The 17,012-nt window shown below is 34.0% G+C and overlaps 1 protein-coding gene across 50 annotated transcripts in view; it reads right to left on the bottom strand.

Annotated features, from left to right (window-relative positions):
* ABI2 (abl interactor 2) overlaps positions 1-17,012 on the bottom strand; it is a 100,953-nt gene that overhangs the window by 23,188 nt on the left and 60,753 nt on the right. For 10 of the 50 annotated variants that reach the window (XM_033111756.1, XM_033111745.1, XM_033111742.1 and 7 more), the window contains 5 exons: positions 13,183-13,280; positions 10,215-10,361; positions 9,347-9,471; positions 8,120-8,302; positions 3,461-3,619 (listed from right to left, as the gene is read on the bottom strand). In XM_033111756.1, coding sequence (XP_032967647.1) covers positions 3,461-3,619; positions 8,120-8,302; positions 9,347-9,471; positions 10,215-10,361; positions 13,183-13,280 — 712 coding nt within the window. The remainder of the gene's footprint in view (positions 1-3,460; positions 3,620-8,119; positions 8,303-9,346; positions 9,472-10,214; positions 10,362-13,182; positions 13,281-17,012) is intronic. The other 40 variants (XM_033111754.1, XM_033111750.1, XM_033111769.1 and 37 more) reach the window with 7 other exon arrangements.

A 17,012-nucleotide genomic window follows, 5' to 3' on the forward strand; every position in this document is an offset into this window, starting at 1 on the left:
TAACAATCAGGGGTTAAAGCGTGATATTTTCCTAGTGTAAACACCATACTCATTCAGAAATTCTTCTATCTCATATAACGATATACAGTCACATTTACTGGAATCAACATTCCACTTTATGAATTACACTTTTTTAAAGTTTTTGTTGTAAGAAAATATGAGCAGTAAAACGTAGGATTATCTTCTACCAAAGGTCTTAGTAGTTAAATACCACATTGATTCCTTATTATTATGGACTAAATGTTTGTGTCCCCTCACAATTCATATGTTGAAATCCTAACCCCCAGTGTGATGGTACAAGGAGGCAGAGCCTTTGGGGTGATTAGCTCATGAGAGCGGAACCCTCATGAATAAAACTGATGCCCTTATAAAAGAGACCCTAGAGAGCTTGCTCTTTTTCTACCAGGTGAGGATACAACATGAAGACAGTGTCTGCAACCCAGAAGAGGGTTCTCACCAGAACTCGACCATGTTAGCACCCTGATCTCTGACTTCCAGCCTCCAGAACAGTGAGAAATAAATTTCTGTTATTTATAAGCCATCCAGTCTATGGTACTTTGTTATAGCAGTCTGAACTAAGACACTTACCAAACTAGGTTTACATACGTAAATGCGCATGTACAAATACATTTTATATAAATATAAAGATATATATATATATATTCTTCTTTACCACTAAAGTGCTTCGTATTTATATTTAAAGTAAAAACTGTAAACTTATGATTAGCCCTATTTGTTTCAGTGACCCTCCTTGCTGGTTACAAGATGAATGATAAATCGGTGCTCCTATTTGTTTGTCTGGATTAGATTAAGAAACAGAACCAAAGGGGCTTCAGTTACGCCCTGATCTAAGTGTTCCTTTCATTAACTTGTTTCTGAAATACTCTCATTAGAAAAACAACATTGTGCTCCTAGGACTCGGCACTAAACACTGGGGGTTCCATATTGTAATTCCTAATCTATAATGCCCTTTTCAATTCCAATTACATATAACAGTTCTGTTAGATTTACATCTCACAGAAAACCCCACTGAATTACATTCACATGAATCCCAGTCTGTAAGCTCACTTCTTCAGAAGTACACATCCCTGTCAAGCCTCCGATTGCAAAAAATATACTCATAAAACACACACCTGGGATCATTTCGTTAAATCAGGTTATTAGCTATTTGAGAAATAACAAATATTCTCATTTTAAATATGAAAAAACAGAGCCCATTGTAAGAACAGTGGAGTACAAGAGACATATACTACTGTAAAGAAAAAATAAAAGAGCATCTAATAGCCTTAAAACACTGGTTTGCAAAGCATTAAGTCTTGCAAAAAAAGCTTTTCAAAAAATATGATTTAGTAAAAGACCTTTTTTTTTAGATTAGAAAAAGCACTCTGACTAATCAACTAACAAAGCTGTAGTTACCCTTTTTAAACAGTTATGAAATCCCTGAAAACAGTCAGAACTTAATATAAGAGGAGTATAGGGAAAACAAAACAAAACAAAATTGTCTCACACCTTATGCTGAAGGCTCAACAATCTCAATTCACTTTACTTCCATGAGCACGAGAAATACTTTCATTAAAATCATGCCATAGAGTAGGGTATTCTTCTACTTTAACATATACTTTCAAGTATGTTAAAATCAGATTTACAAAGAAAGAAGTATCGAAATAGGTATTTAAAACACATCTAAATATGTGCTTAAACAGTCTTCAAATAATTCCCAACAACAGGGTTCCCATAAAACCAAGATTTGGTCTTTGTATATGTACACAGCATGAAATATCCTTGTGTATACTTTCTACATATTATGTACAGTTGGTCCCAAGCTATAACAGTGAAGCACCTCTCAGCTCCATTACAGAACCAGCCCATTTTGGACTGCCATCATTCTTTCAAAACTCTGCAAGGAAGGAAGGGCTTAGGGCTCAAAGCAGTAATTGTCTAGACTTCCAAGAGGTCCAGGGAGACAGCCTACCTTCAGAACTATGAAACAACCCACATCAAATAAACTAAAATTTGAAAATAAAAAATGCCTTTAAGAAAAAAACAGATCCTATACAAATATGGATTTGGAACACATGATTTAAAAGAGAATGCATGAAAAAAGACAGGCAAATTTGTCAAAATTAAGCTCAAAATGAGTTAAAAAGAATGGCACAGCCAAAATCACTAAGTGTGATCAAAACAGCAGTTAAGAGAAATATATTTCAAGTAAGGCAGTTGGTAATCACACTATAGTGTGCACTGGTTAGACTATAAATATGGCATTTAATTTATGAGAGGGACCCAAAACAGTGAAGGGACGAATAGTTACTGAGCACTATTTCCAGGACATAATCGTGTAAAAGACTGAGAAGGTCTCAGGCGCTCTTGTACTTTATGTTAATTACAATGTGGGCATCCTTCTCTCCAAAAAAAGAGAAGACTTGCAAGAGTAACAGAAAGATTCTTTAAAATCTGAAGGTAGATAGGACAGTACAATAGAAAGAACAGGGATGACCTAAATTCACATCCTAACTTGACCATCAACTCAGCCTCAGTTTTCTCACCTGTATAATACAGATGAAAATAATCACGATTATAAGAATTAAATGAGGTAATAAATATAAAAGCATTCTTTAAACTGTGTTTATGAAGAAGGAGGATCAAATTTCTTCTGCACAACTACAAAAAATATAATAAGTTTTCACCAAAAGGTAGTAGCCATAGTAGACAGATTTCAGTTCCGTAAAATTCAGGGTTTAATCAAAGATGGAACTGGCTATCCCCCTTTATTAGAGATGATCACACACAGGCTTACTGGCCTCTTGACAAAAATCCAGAAAAACACAGTAAGTTGACATACCATGTCCACAATAGTCATATAGAGTCTAAGAGTTGCTCTTACCCTCTCTGGGGAAGAAGCAAAAATAGTGATTATGTATAGCATAAAATATGTGCCAGATTGTTTTCTGTATGTATGATGCAACTGAAAGATCACGTTACATCTGGATCAATCTGTTCAAGTCCCAGTTTTTCCCTCACAAGTCTGATATGAGAATTGAATAAGACAATATAACTCTACTAACACAAAGTAGCTTCAAAAATGCCATTGCCCTTTTACTATGCCACTTATAAACTCTGTCCCTGTACCCTCAATTTTTATTATTTGCTATTCACAGAGCAAGGATATCTGACTGATTAAACAGGCAGGAAATACTGTTTATCACAATATTATTTTTAAAAGCAAATAATCACTTGCACATTCAAAAATATTTTTAATTCAGAAAAATTAAGTCCTACAACTTTATATTGGAAACCATGTATTTATTGATCTTTTAAAAAAGAAAAAGAACTGGAAAACACAGTATTAGCAACCTCCATTCATTCAAAAAATGGTACTACCTACCTATCATGTGCTAGTCATGTGTAACTAAATGTTGTTGATCAGATATATTCCATAGAAAGCAAAAGAATATCTAACCTGGATTCTGGCTATAAAAAGGTCCTCCGTTCATCTGATTCTGAAGGCTTGTTTGTGAAGTTATGGAAGGAGGGCGTCTATAGGGCAACGAGCCCCCTATTGTGGGGGGAGTATGGCGAGAGGCAGGTCTATTCATGCTGTAGAACTGAACAGGATGACCTGGAAAAGGGAAAAACATAAATGTTGTCATTGAAAGAAAATTGTATCAGACAATGAAACACTTTAGGTACAATGCATACATCTTAATAAGAATATTAAAAATAACAATGTTTAGCAAATTTAGTTAGTTACCTGACAAACATAATGCAAGATGACAGTTATTGCTCAGTTGACATTATATCAGTGCAAAAGCAGCAAAATAGATAAATAAAATTATGATTAGGTTTGGAAGAGCTATATCTAAATGATTACTAATTAATATTATGATTTTATTAAATTAATAATTTGATAGGATTTCAAAATCATCACAATTAAAATTCATGGCTCACTTCCCCCCACAAAAAACACATCCACTAAACACTGGAAACTAAACTCAGTGAGATAAGAATGACATTGGGAAGGAAAAAAAAAAAGTTTGACACACAGTCTTATTCCAAAATAATAATATTATTATTATTAATAATAATAGTAAATTTAAGGTTGCAAAGCAGTGAAAAGAAAAAATAAAATATTTCCAGCAAAGGGTCAAGTTACATAATTCCAAATCAAACACATCTTTATTCAAGCAAAGATATCCATGTCTAAAACTAGATTGTTTTGTCTTAAAATTAGTTTAAGAAATTACAATTATGAAAAAAGCTAAGTTACAAAGAGTGAATCAAAATATATCTCATTTTTAATATGAATTTATACATACTTATCAGTAATCGCACTGTATTTTGTTCTTTGAGGGTAATTCAATAGCTAATGCCCACTGAAGACACTTTCCTAATCTATCCAATTTCCTAACGCAATCCAGTTCCTAAATTTTATCTTGACTCTACTCCCCCTTAAAATCACTCAGCTGAGGGCCTAATGTTACAGAAAGACAAAGCACTAGAGTACCCTGAGAGATCACTCTACCATGGAAGAGGGAAGGCGGGAGAAGGGAGAGGGAGAGGAGAGAAGCAAGGAAGAGAAGTATCAGGGGAAAGAAGGGGGTGGGAAGGAGAGAGAATAAAGGGAAGAGAAAGAAGGGAAGGGAAAGGAAAGGAGAAAGGGTAAGGGAGGAAGGAAGGGAGGAGGAGAGGAGAAAAGAAAGTAAAAAAACACTTTGGACAGTTTTTTAAATCTTATCCATGACTGCAAAATGGTTTTATATGACTAAAATTGGTCTTCAGGAACTCCATAAATTTATCAAACTTGGATTCATATGGGATCAAATAAAGAATATCATAAAGAAAAGCACTCAAGATCTGCTATGCCATTTAATCTTCTTATATATGACAGTATCAAAATTTAAAAATCAATTCTGTTATATACAAATCTTAAGCATTCAAGTTTAAACAAAATCCACTGTCAAGTCTGTAACCATGATAAAAAAATGTAAAAACATATAAACTGAAACATAATAAACTATTATTTAAAGGTACATTTTGTCATTTGAATCACTAGATACAAATACATTACTGGTATTTTAGTAATTAATCTGTAACAAACCAATACAAACTTAGGATCATCAAGTTGAAAACATCTGATAATTAACACAATTATGAATTTTATATAGTTAGATCCAGTCTAAAATCTTACATGTAATAAGTCTTCAGTGATTCAGAGACACTACATAAAAGAGACTATTTATACCATTAATAAGGCATTTACTTTGCTTTGGGTTGAAAATCAAAATAAAACTGGGCGTGGGGATGGGGGAGAAGGTGAAGGGATTAGAACGTGCAAATTAGTAGTCACAATATAGTTACGGGAAGATGAAATACAATATGGGGAATGTAATCAATAACGTTGTAAAGATCATGTAAGGTGCCAGATGAGCACTGGACTTATCAGGGGGATCACGTCATAGACTGTGTAGATGTCTGACCAATGCACTGTACACCTGAAGCTGAACTAGAATAATATTGAATGTAAACTATAATTAAATATATGTGTGTGTGTGTGTGTGTGTGTGTGTGTATCTATGTATATATATATAGTCACAGGATGTGGAGTACAGCATAGGGGAGATAATCAATGGTATTGTAACAGCTATATACGATATCAGGATAGTATATGGGGGGGCGATTATCTATTACATTGCTTTGTACACCTGAAACTAATAAAAAAAGAAAAAAAGTAACGCTATTCACTTAAAATAAATAAATAAATAAAACTACAGTTTAACTACCATAGACCTAACTATAAAACCTAAAATGAAAAAAAAAAAAAAAAACCTAAAATGAATAACTTTTAGAAGAAAACAGGATAAAATCTCTATGACTTTATATAAGGTCAATAGTTCATAAATACGACACCAAAAGCACAATCCACAAAAGACATAAAATCAATGAACTAGGTTTAATCACAATGTAGAACTTCTATTCTTTGAAAGCCACCATTAAGAGAATGAAATGATGTTACAAAATGGAAGAAAATATTTGCAAAGGACTTGTATTCAGAAAATAAAAGAACTCAATGATAAGAAAAACAATCCTTTTTAAAGGGGAAGGGGAAACATTTGAACAGACATTTTCCCAAAGATAAAAAGATGGCAAAGAAGCACATGAAAAGATGTCCTACTTCATTAGAATGAAGATGAGGGAAATGCAAATCAAAACTACATTACACACCTATTAGAATGGCTAGAGTTAAAAAAAAAACCCTGACAATACCAAGTGCTAACAAGTATGCACAGCAACTGGAAGTCTCATACACTGCTGGTGGGGGTGCAAACAGCCACTTTGGAAAACAATTTGACAGTTAAACTTACCATACTACCCAGCAATCCTACCTCCTAGGTATTTACCCAAATGAAATGAAAACCTACGCTCACACACAAGTCTGTGTGTGAATGTTTATGGCAATTTTATTCATAATCACCCCAAACTGGAAATAATTCAAAAGTCCCTCCAACTGGGAAAGGGATAAAGGAATTGTACACATCCATATAGTAGAACATTACTCAGTAATAAAAAGGAATAAAATAATGCAACAAGCAACAGTGATAAATCTCAAATGCTTTGAGCCAAAAAGCCAGACCCAAACGGCTATGTACCATATGCTTCCATTTACATGATATTCTTAAAAAATCAAAACTTCAGAGACCAAAAACATCAAGTGGTTGCCAGGGGCTAGCAGTGAAAGGGAAGGATTGACCACAAAGGGGGCATGGAGGAAATCTGTTCTAAATATTGATTGTAGTTGTTGTTACATCACTGAGTACATTTCAAAACTCAAAGAAATACACACAAAAAAAGGGTCAATTTTACTGTACATAAATTATACCTTAATGAAAAGAAAAAAAGTACTTGGTGATTCAAAGATATTATATAAAAAAGATTATATTCACATAAATTGTCATTGAGGCACTTACTTCCTTGCTTTTTGTTTTTTAAAAAAAACTAACTGTAATTATCCACTCATATAACAAATGTTTATTCAGTGCATGCTATGAACCAGTACTTGTGATTAAATTATAAAAATGTTGACTCTCAGGTGGGGGTGATTTGTCCTTTCAGGGTCTACAACCAGTTTCAAGATACATTCTTTAATGCAGAAACATAACAAGATTCCTATATTTAACTAGCCAGTCTTGCATAACAGAGTTGTACATAGATCAAAGAACAGCCCATGTTTACATTTACCTACTATAGAAAGCTTTTCTTTAAAAATGCTATTATAGAAGCTATCCCACACAACACCATTCAAAATCCATCTTAATTAAAAGTGTCTTTTAAAATATTTAAACATCTGGTTACAGCAGCAGAGCTGAATACATATTCTATGAAGTATTTGGCAAGCTACGGTGATGAGTGTCCAAACACATACATTTTTACAATACATAGAACTTATTTACTAACCAGCATCACCATTAACTTTGCAAATACATTCTGTAACAAGTGAGCCCTTTTCTCCTTCCCCATCATAAAACAAATTTAAGATTGGAATTTTAAAACACTAAAATACCAGTCAACCTTAAGTAACACAAGTAAACCTGCAATTCTTAAAAAGCCGATTGTCTATGTGTTTCCAATGCTGCTACAATAAACAACAGATTCTGTTATAATACACTTATAGAGACTTTCAAACTATAATATCAAATATTTCCTATAAAATATACCTTAGAATCCTTGTCATATACGCTTCTTTTTGTTAATGACAACTTGTAACAAACAATATTCTAATGACAACTTTTCAAAACTGTATAGAAGACAGCTCCATACTAAATTCACAAATCTCTAGTAAATGAAGTTCAAGCAATAAAAAACATGTATATTTATGCTACTCTATTGGAAAAATGTATAAGAAACTTTACCCTGATTTCCTCAGAATATTCTAGTCTTTGGTCACATGGTATTTTCTAGTTAGTACATTATTCACACACTAGTTAGTACATTAACACACACACACACACACACAGCACAGCACAAACAAATATAAACAAACAAAAATCATAAAGCCAGAGTTCCAGGGAAGAGAAGAGCCAGATGATTGGATCTGCCTGCCAAGGAATAAGCCAATACTCACCTGTAGGGGGGGTAGAAGAAACAACAGGGGGAGTTGGAGAAGTGAAGCCATCAGCAAGGGTCTGGACACCCCCCACAGCGGCGTCTGGGGCAGTGGAGGAAGGGGCAGAAGCAGGAACAAGAGGGGCAGGGGCAGATGCAGAAGTGGCAGGAAGGGGAGGAGTACCAGCAGAGCCAGCTGGGGCTGAGGGGGAAGAGGAGTAAGAGGCAGCATTAATGAGGCATTCCCATTAGGCAGGATTAGAAAAGGCATTAGAGAATTTAATGTTAGATATTCAATGCTCAACACTAACCAAAGGAGAGAGTGTTAGAGAGAGAGAGAGAGAGAGAGAGAGAGAGAGAGAGAGAGAGAGAGAAAATGAAGCTTATGTTAAAGGATTATTAGGTTTGCAGTAAATAATTCAAGATGCTAGAATAATGTACAGATTTTTAAATTCATTAAAAACAAGCATTCCTTTTTACCTAAAAGCCACTACTCTGGAAGAAAAGTGCTCCCTTTATATAGCAATCTTTAGCATAACGTTCTGTAAATAGTATACAAAACTAAACATAATACACTAGGAAACAACCATTCTGAATTACACAGATCAGAAAATAAACATATTCCAGACATAAACATGTAAAAAAAAGCATTTAGAAAAACACAAATCTTTTTGTGATTTTTAAAAAGATATTAGGTATTGTTATAAGTAAGTTAAATATGTAATATTCTATCCCTATGTCATGCGTTTAAAACCAAATGTTAACTGGTTCCCTCAGATTAAATAAGCCCATTTTTCTGTTTCAGAGGAAAAAGGTAGCATTTCAGAGACTATCAAGTTCCAACAGTCCATTAAATGTAACTGTCAAAACTACTTTGATATTTTTCCAATCCTTTGTTATAAATATGGCCCTCACACTGAGTCCCCACTGCGTCCAAAGGCATGCACGGTCATACTACTCCCTGGAATTAAACATATAACTGATACCCATGTGGTACCTGAAACCTCAAAGCACCATCTGAGCCACAGCATCAAAGACATAAAACCAAATGAGAGATGTGTGTGAGCATAGTTACAAATCACTTGGTGAAAACTATCAAATGCATAAAGATTTCCCAACAATTATGGAGTCCAAAATTATAGGAAAAATAAATCCTGATTATTAAGAAAGCCCACTGGAATTAAATCAGAAATTGAATTCAAATTCAGAAAACATAAGTGACGATGAAGCACCATTCATGTTTTACCTGGAAAGACACTGGGAGGAGAGGGAGTGGGAACGGCAATGGGAACTCCCACACTCCCACTTCCACTGTTCTCCCGACTGCTGCTCCGACTACTTGGGTGGCTTCCTCCACTACTCCCACTGCTGCTAAAGAAATAAGAGCCACCAAAACAAGAGTATTTATATATAGTAAGATATCACCAGCATTTCCCCAAATTTTCTGAAATGAATATAGCTATAATAAATTCAAAAGCCTTCCACTTAAAATATGAATTTCTTAAAAAGTAGGGGAAAAAGATGAATTCAAGAAACTTGTTTTGATCACCTTTTAGTAAGCACGTATTAAAGGAAATGAGAAAGAAATAAGAATAAAAAATTCTCCACAAATATAAGTGATAAATGATGGGGCTCAACACATAAAAATATTACTTTCTTTTACTCCACCTTAATGCCTGTGTGAAGAAACTTCTTTTATAATAAAAACATGGTTTTCCTAACAAGATTATTTAATTAATCTTATTTGTGATGTTATCTGGATATCCTATGCCATATTAATGTTTTATTGTATATGGTTTTTCATCTGTAAAGTTCCACCAAAAAACAACTTGAAATTTCCCATAGTTCTTTTTTAGGTCAACCATAACTAGTAATTTTGTAGAGAAGTTTGAACTTTAAGCTGTCTGGATTTTTGGTTTTTTTCATTTCAACTTCCTGGCTGCTCAAAGTTTCATCAGAACATGAGGAGAGAGAGGTAGAATCAGATGAGGTTTGGGGGAGTAGAGTGAGGTAAAGAACTTAGTGCTTGGAAAATGAGAGAGATGTAACTGAAGTTATCTGAACAAATTATGGTACTGTGACCATCGTATTTTGCACTGAGGTAGAGAAAATACCTGTAAGTTCGATTTCTTTGATTCACAGAAGCTGTCCTTACAGGGCTCTGCTGCGAGGGAGCCATATTACGGGTTGGGCTAGGTACGTAATCATTTGGTACCACTGGAGGACGCACTGGCTCCAGTGTGCGATAGGGGGAGTGCCGCCTACAAAAAGAAGAGCGTATGTATCGTGTGATTAGCAAGTTTCGGCACAAAAATTCAGAGTTGCCAGTAGTGAAATACAATTTATACTCAGAGATAGGAAAATGTGTTTTAACATAACCCAGCTACCAATTTGTCTTTTGTTAAGTATCATTTCTCCACCATTAGGGTTTTGATGAGTATTATTTTTCAGTCTCCAACCTCACTGCCCTGTGCTAATGCAATTTTGTTCATTCATTCTCAGAGAGCATGAAGATTCTCCCACCAGGTAAGCAAAGTGTTTCCCAGGCTCTCTTCTTTCCTTGTATGAGTTCAAATTATTTTAGTCTCCTAACTGTACTGCATGAATGCACTAATTATCTTCCTCACCCCTCTCTCTCTAAACCATATATTTAAAGCTCCACAACTGATGATCAATAGCAACTATAACCCTGTTATTTCCCTTTTTGTATAGTAAATACAAATTAAACTATATCCATACACAAGAATACATAATTTACTCTCATCTCCTTCCATTCTCACCTCACAGCCTCCCTCAACTTTTACCTTGCTCTCTCTTACCTTTTACCCTCCCTCAGAGTTCAGTATTTAAAAGGGAGGAAAAAAAATGATCGCCTAAGTCTTTCTACCTTATTTACTTTGAACTGTAAAGTACAAAACAGACTGAATTTTATTAACACAGTTCATTTTTCTCAAAATTTCCTTTTAAAGAAAGAGAATGAGAAGCGTAAGAAAGGAAATATGATCGGAAATACGATGCCCACTGGAACATCAGTTATTAAATTAGTTCTCATCTCTAAGTTTCCAAATTCTTTATGACATAATAAATACTCAACTGACATTTTGTAGACGAGCTTCTGGTCTTTAAAAGAATAAAAACATTGGGATCTCAAAAGATGTGAAAATTAAAAGCTTTCTTTTCCTGAAATGATGTTGTCCACTTATGAATTTCTCAATAATTCACTCCCACAAATCTCCCAAAGTTCCTTTAAACACTGCTCTCCTGGGCTCCTCAAATTATGGTTCATTGATTTTGGATGAGATCACTTTGCAGTGACCCTGTCTGCTCTACTACCCTCAAAATCTCCTTGCATAAATATATATATACATTAATAATTAAAAATAAGGGGTATGAGATGAGATATTGAGTCAACGGAAGAAAAAAGAAATGTCAGGACCTTGAATTTAAAATACTAAAAAGAAGTTTAGGCATCTCTGAAATTATGATGGGAATATAAAAAACATAAAATAGGAAACTGATTAATTTGCAAACATCTAATTTCTGGGCAATTTTTCCCAGAAAACAAAAGTGTTCTGTTTAAATACAAAAAAAACCCAAAAATAAAAACCTTTTGCTGACTAAGAACTATACAATGTTGGCAATGAGGAAAACAAGGTAAAAAACAAAGGGCAGAAGAACAACATATGGTGGCTAGGCAAAGACTGTGTGAAGAAAACCAGGTTATGACCATCCAGCAGCTTATGGAGCTCAGAGACTCTGAGGGTTCTGCAGAACCCTTCTAATACATAGGATATATATCTTCAAAATTTGAGAATAACTGAGAACTTTATTTACTAGAGAATACAGTGGGTTATCTTACTAACAATCTTGACTTTAAAACCTAACAAAATCTGTTAGGTACTATACAATGACAGAAATGTAGAGGTTCCACAGGAAAATAAAACAAATATTTCCTCTTGATCTGACTCTCTACTCTTACCCTTGCACAATTGTACCTACCATGTCATCTATATACTACCCTGAAGTTTAAATCTTGCTTGATTTACTAGACTCGTTCCTCCTAATCTTAGCAGATTTTGTTTTTGTCCACACCACAAAAAAATTCCCATTCCTGGTAGGAATTCATTTTTATTCTTTTGTTTCCCACTGTCCTAACTAATTCCTCTTCCAGCATTATCCTCCTTTATATCCCAACTCATCTTTGTCCTGATCCACAGTGCTTGATTAGGTTGGGTTTTGTTGTTGTTTTTTGTTTTTGTTGTGTTGTTGTTTTTGTTTTTGGTGAGGGGGCCAAAACCAAGTTTGTCAATTAAAATCTTTTAAGCATGGATCATAAAGCCAATGGTTGTCAAAGCATTTTGTCTTTGTGTTATACATTTTAAAATCCAATTCATGGTACAGTGACTCTGAAAAGTTGACAGATGACAAATATTACCCCCTTTTACAGATGAAAAAACTGAAATGCTAAGAAGCTAACTATGCAAGAACACAGAGCGGGAGCAGAACTGGGCCACAATTTTGGTCACCTGACTTCTAGGGTATATTATGCCTACCTGATCACAAATCTCCATGATAAACCAAGTTTTTATATATACTACGATATTAAAGCAGGAAACAAGTCAAGCTTTTCCATTAATTGACCATTTCTGCCAAAGATCAAGTCCTACTTCTGTAGGACTGAACTAAAACTCAATATTCTCATAACAACATGAGCTAGTCAGAATTTTGTAATCTACACAGCGTTCTTCAGAGGAACAGTCTGACTAAGAAAGTCAATTGTAATATGAAAGACTCTAAAAATTTTATGACAATAGAAACTAGAGTACAATTTATAATAAACCATGAACTTGGGTTACGATTTTATCTCAAATTTGAAATTCATTAGAAAAATAATTTCTAAACACAATCTTTTTAAAGTATAAAGATGTTGCCCAGGAAAAGGGAAAGTTACACAGAAAAAGGATAATCCTAGGAAAAAAAAGTTCTCTTTTCACATATTAAAAAATAATTTAAATATATGCAGTGTCTAATTTTCAACACTACATGAAATGGTTTTCAATTATTACTTAGTTACATACTCACCCAAGAGTCCCTTTCCCTGACATAGGGGGACTGGGGGGTTTCTGAGTTGGAGGTGTGGTACGCGGCAGCCCACCCATCTTCATATTCTGCGTACTCACCTAAAAAATTTTTGAGGAAAACTCAACTTGTATGCAGTGAAACAAAGTGGTCTTTTGGGAAATAACATTCTGCTCTTTAACAAAGGAGGGGAAGGTTTAAATAGGAAAAACAAAATTAGAGGCCATGCATTTCATATGCAATTTCTACTCTACTATTATTCTACAGTTGTACTCAAAGGACTCTTCCTAACATGAAATTTTCAAAGGATTATAAATGTGTATGCAAAGAATTTATTTGCCATTAGGCCATCACACCAACAGATCACTGGTTAAACTATTTGATACTACATTCATTCAATTGAAATTATATAGGATAACTATAAAAACGTTAGTTTTGATAAATAGTAACTCACTGTGAAACAGTAACACCCTCATGCAATTCCTTGTTTTTTAGATAGCAAGTATTACCATAAAAAACAAAATACATGTTTCCCAAATAATATATACAACTAGAGACTATAAACTGCATGATATACAGAAAAAATTTTGAGTTTTTTAAGTGGTACATCAGCCTTACAATTCAGATGTCTTTAATGTTCTTTTATGAAGGAATCACCTACCTGAAAACTGCCAGAAGTTAAGGCATGTTCCTAAATATCTGAACTAGAAAGTCAGGGATGAGATATCCCATTCAACTGTGAGCAGTACAATGTGGCAATGTCCTAGTCCCAGTGGGAATTAGACCCACTCAAGCCCAAATGAAGATTGAGTCATGGGAACGATGTAAGTAATATATAGTCCTACATCAGAGCTGGGCCATGATTCCTCATTATTCTATCCCCAACTGAAAATGCAAATGTAGGAAAGCTAGGTAATATGGGAGCAAGGGATATGACAAAAGGAGTATGTCAGCATGTATACAGAAAGCCCCAGCATGTATATAGAAATCCAGGTATCTTAAGGAGCTAAGAGAAGTCATTCACAAATATAGTTCAAACGCAATCTCCAATTGAGATTACCAATGCGTTGGAGTTAATGTTCAACACATGGGTTCACACCTGACCCTATTTTAAGCTCCAAATATTTTGGACTACCAAACACTTCAAAAAAGGATCTTAACTTTTCTAATAAGAATATGTCTAGAGTATTCAAATTATTCTTGTAAAATGAAACTTCAAGACATTACACCACTGAAATTAGAATACATTTATAATTGTAATTTCAATATATAAAAAATTTTAAGAAAAATGGTAAGTACAAATCATACATACAGAGTACTGAGGCTATCAAAATTAACTGGCTTAAAAATACTATTTGTTATCTGAATAGGCAAAAAATAGTATATCAAGAAACAAAGTCTTCAAATGAATAGCCCAGTGAACAAGTTGTGTGTGATGATAAAACAATCTTTAATGACAAATGATACCTTTGAAATGTCAATATTTTTAAAATGAAGCATTTAACGGTAATCCTTTTTTTGTTGCTTTTAAACAATAAATATAAAACAAACTGGTTATCAAGTAAGAATAAAGATTAACTTATCCTTGCTCTCCCCCTCATTAATAAGCAGAGGGTATACTAATCATATCTTAAAATGAAAATGCCAGAAGTTTTTAAAAAAATCAATTCACATTCGGGAAAAATTTTAGGAGTAATACGATAAATAACCAATAGCTTTTTAAACTGTAAATCTTAATTGATGATACCAGAAGAATTTTTTTTTTAAGTAGTAACCAAAGTCCTTTAAGCTCAACCTTAAATAACATAAAACCCAAAGTTACTTTAAGTGACGAGGGAGAAGTAGGTGAACCAAACACTAAACTACATCAATTTTCTATAAACAGGAAGGAAAAGGAGCAGGGATAGAAAAAGAGTAAAAGAAAATTTTATTCTATATATGGAATAGCTGAAATATTTGAAAACAGCTTTCCAATTTTAAGTTTTGATATGTAAGGTGTTTTTATTTAAATTGCAGTATCTTCCTCAGGTCTTTTAATCTATTTCCCCCCCACCCCAAATAATCTATAAATAAAAATCTGGCGGACATTTCTATAAATAAAACTCGACACATTTTATGATGTGTAGAATCGTCAAATGATTGTATTTGGTTAATGAGGTTTGGATGAGTAACTTAAATCACTTATGAAACCAGAGTCCCTGAAGAATGTCCAAAAAATCTATTAATTTATACTTCACTGATACTGTACTACCTTTATATTACGCAAAATAGTTTTTCATATTTTTAAGGTAGTTTTCCTTTGTGAAAAATGTTTCCATCATAGTAATGAGTATGCTATGAATATGCTATTGTAGAATATAAATACTGCCATCTAATTTGATGAAAAAGGAAGAAAACAGGAGTAACTGTGAAACGAAATAATTTCTTTATCATAGGTGGGATCTGTATTACATTTAAAGCTAAGAAACTATATTGCAAATCTAAAAGAATTTGATTAAAAAAAATTTACTGGATAGCCATCCTGGTTCTAAAAATTATTTTCAGGAAAGTTTATAGGGGGAAATAACATTTCCTGACAAGTAGCAAAACACATGACAAAACTGTATTTGTGGTAAAGGGGCAGAGAGAGAGAGAGAGAGAGAGAGAGAGAGAGAGAGAGAGAGAGAGAGAGAGAGAGAGAGAAAACGAACACCATAAACTCAGGGCAAAGAAAACGAAGCAGTAGTGCACCCAGCTCCTAACAGTAATTCCTCATGAAAGTTTTTTTACGAATTGCAAACTCTGGCAGAACAATCTGGCACATAAACGTGTAGTTAATGGTCTTAAATCATGAGTGGGAATGCTCGTTATAATTTTCAAAGTTTTATTTGGGACTTGGAATGAAACTTTGGTGGCTTATTACAATAATAATTCAATTATATGGGTATTTTTTTGATTCCATGAAGGGAAAGTCATCATCAAGAGCTAAGTAAAACAGGTATTTGGCACAAGGAGGAACAGTAAGAAAGGTCCCTTTTTTTTCCTATCAGAGAGAAACCCTAAAAACAGAAAAAAATATTTCATTTAGGCGATGAAGGTTAATGCATGGCCACAGCTCGAATACTTTACCACTGGACTGTGACTAAGGAATGCAGATGATACTGGAGGTAAGAGCAGTTCCTTTATAACCAGAGTGGTCTGGTCTTACACAACTAGCACCAACCATCAGGCCAATTCTCATGCCTTAGTATTTTTTCTACAGTGTGCCTAACTTTCCTGCTCTATCCTTTTTTTGGTACATTCAATAAATACCTTCTTGAACCTTGATATATAATATAATGTTTATTACAAAAATCTCAGTGATTTCCAGTACCCTGTGAATTTCAGTATATTTAATAAAGCTGGCCAGCCAGTATCTCTATTTCATTGAGGACATCACCTGTGCTACAAAGAAATTTCCCATTGACAGATAACCTGCTGTGATATACCAACAGCAGACACATTCTAAAATTATACTTGTGGTCTATATCCCTTATTTATTAACTACCTACCAGACTAGTAGGTACAAGGGTAAAGAATTATGGAAAATAGGGGAGACACTTAGGGGACACAAAGGTCTATAAATTGTTTTCTCTGCTTGTAAGGAAATTACAATATTTTAGAATAAATAAGATTCACAAAAAGTAATGTCTACAAATTATACAGAAATTGCCCCAAAAGCAATATCAATGTAAGAAGGAATAGCTATAGAAGGTTTCATAGAGAAAACATCTCAGCTGGACTGTTAGCAATTTCTTTAAAAAAAAATAGCAGGATTCAAATATAAAAGAGCAGTAGTATGTATAGGTTGTGTC

Source organism: Rhinolophus ferrumequinum, chromosome 8, assembly GCF_004115265.2.
Source record: "Rhinolophus ferrumequinum isolate MPI-CBG mRhiFer1 chromosome 8, mRhiFer1_v1.p, whole genome shotgun sequence".
Taxonomy (NCBI): Eukaryota; Metazoa; Chordata; class Mammalia; order Chiroptera; family Rhinolophidae; genus Rhinolophus; species Rhinolophus ferrumequinum.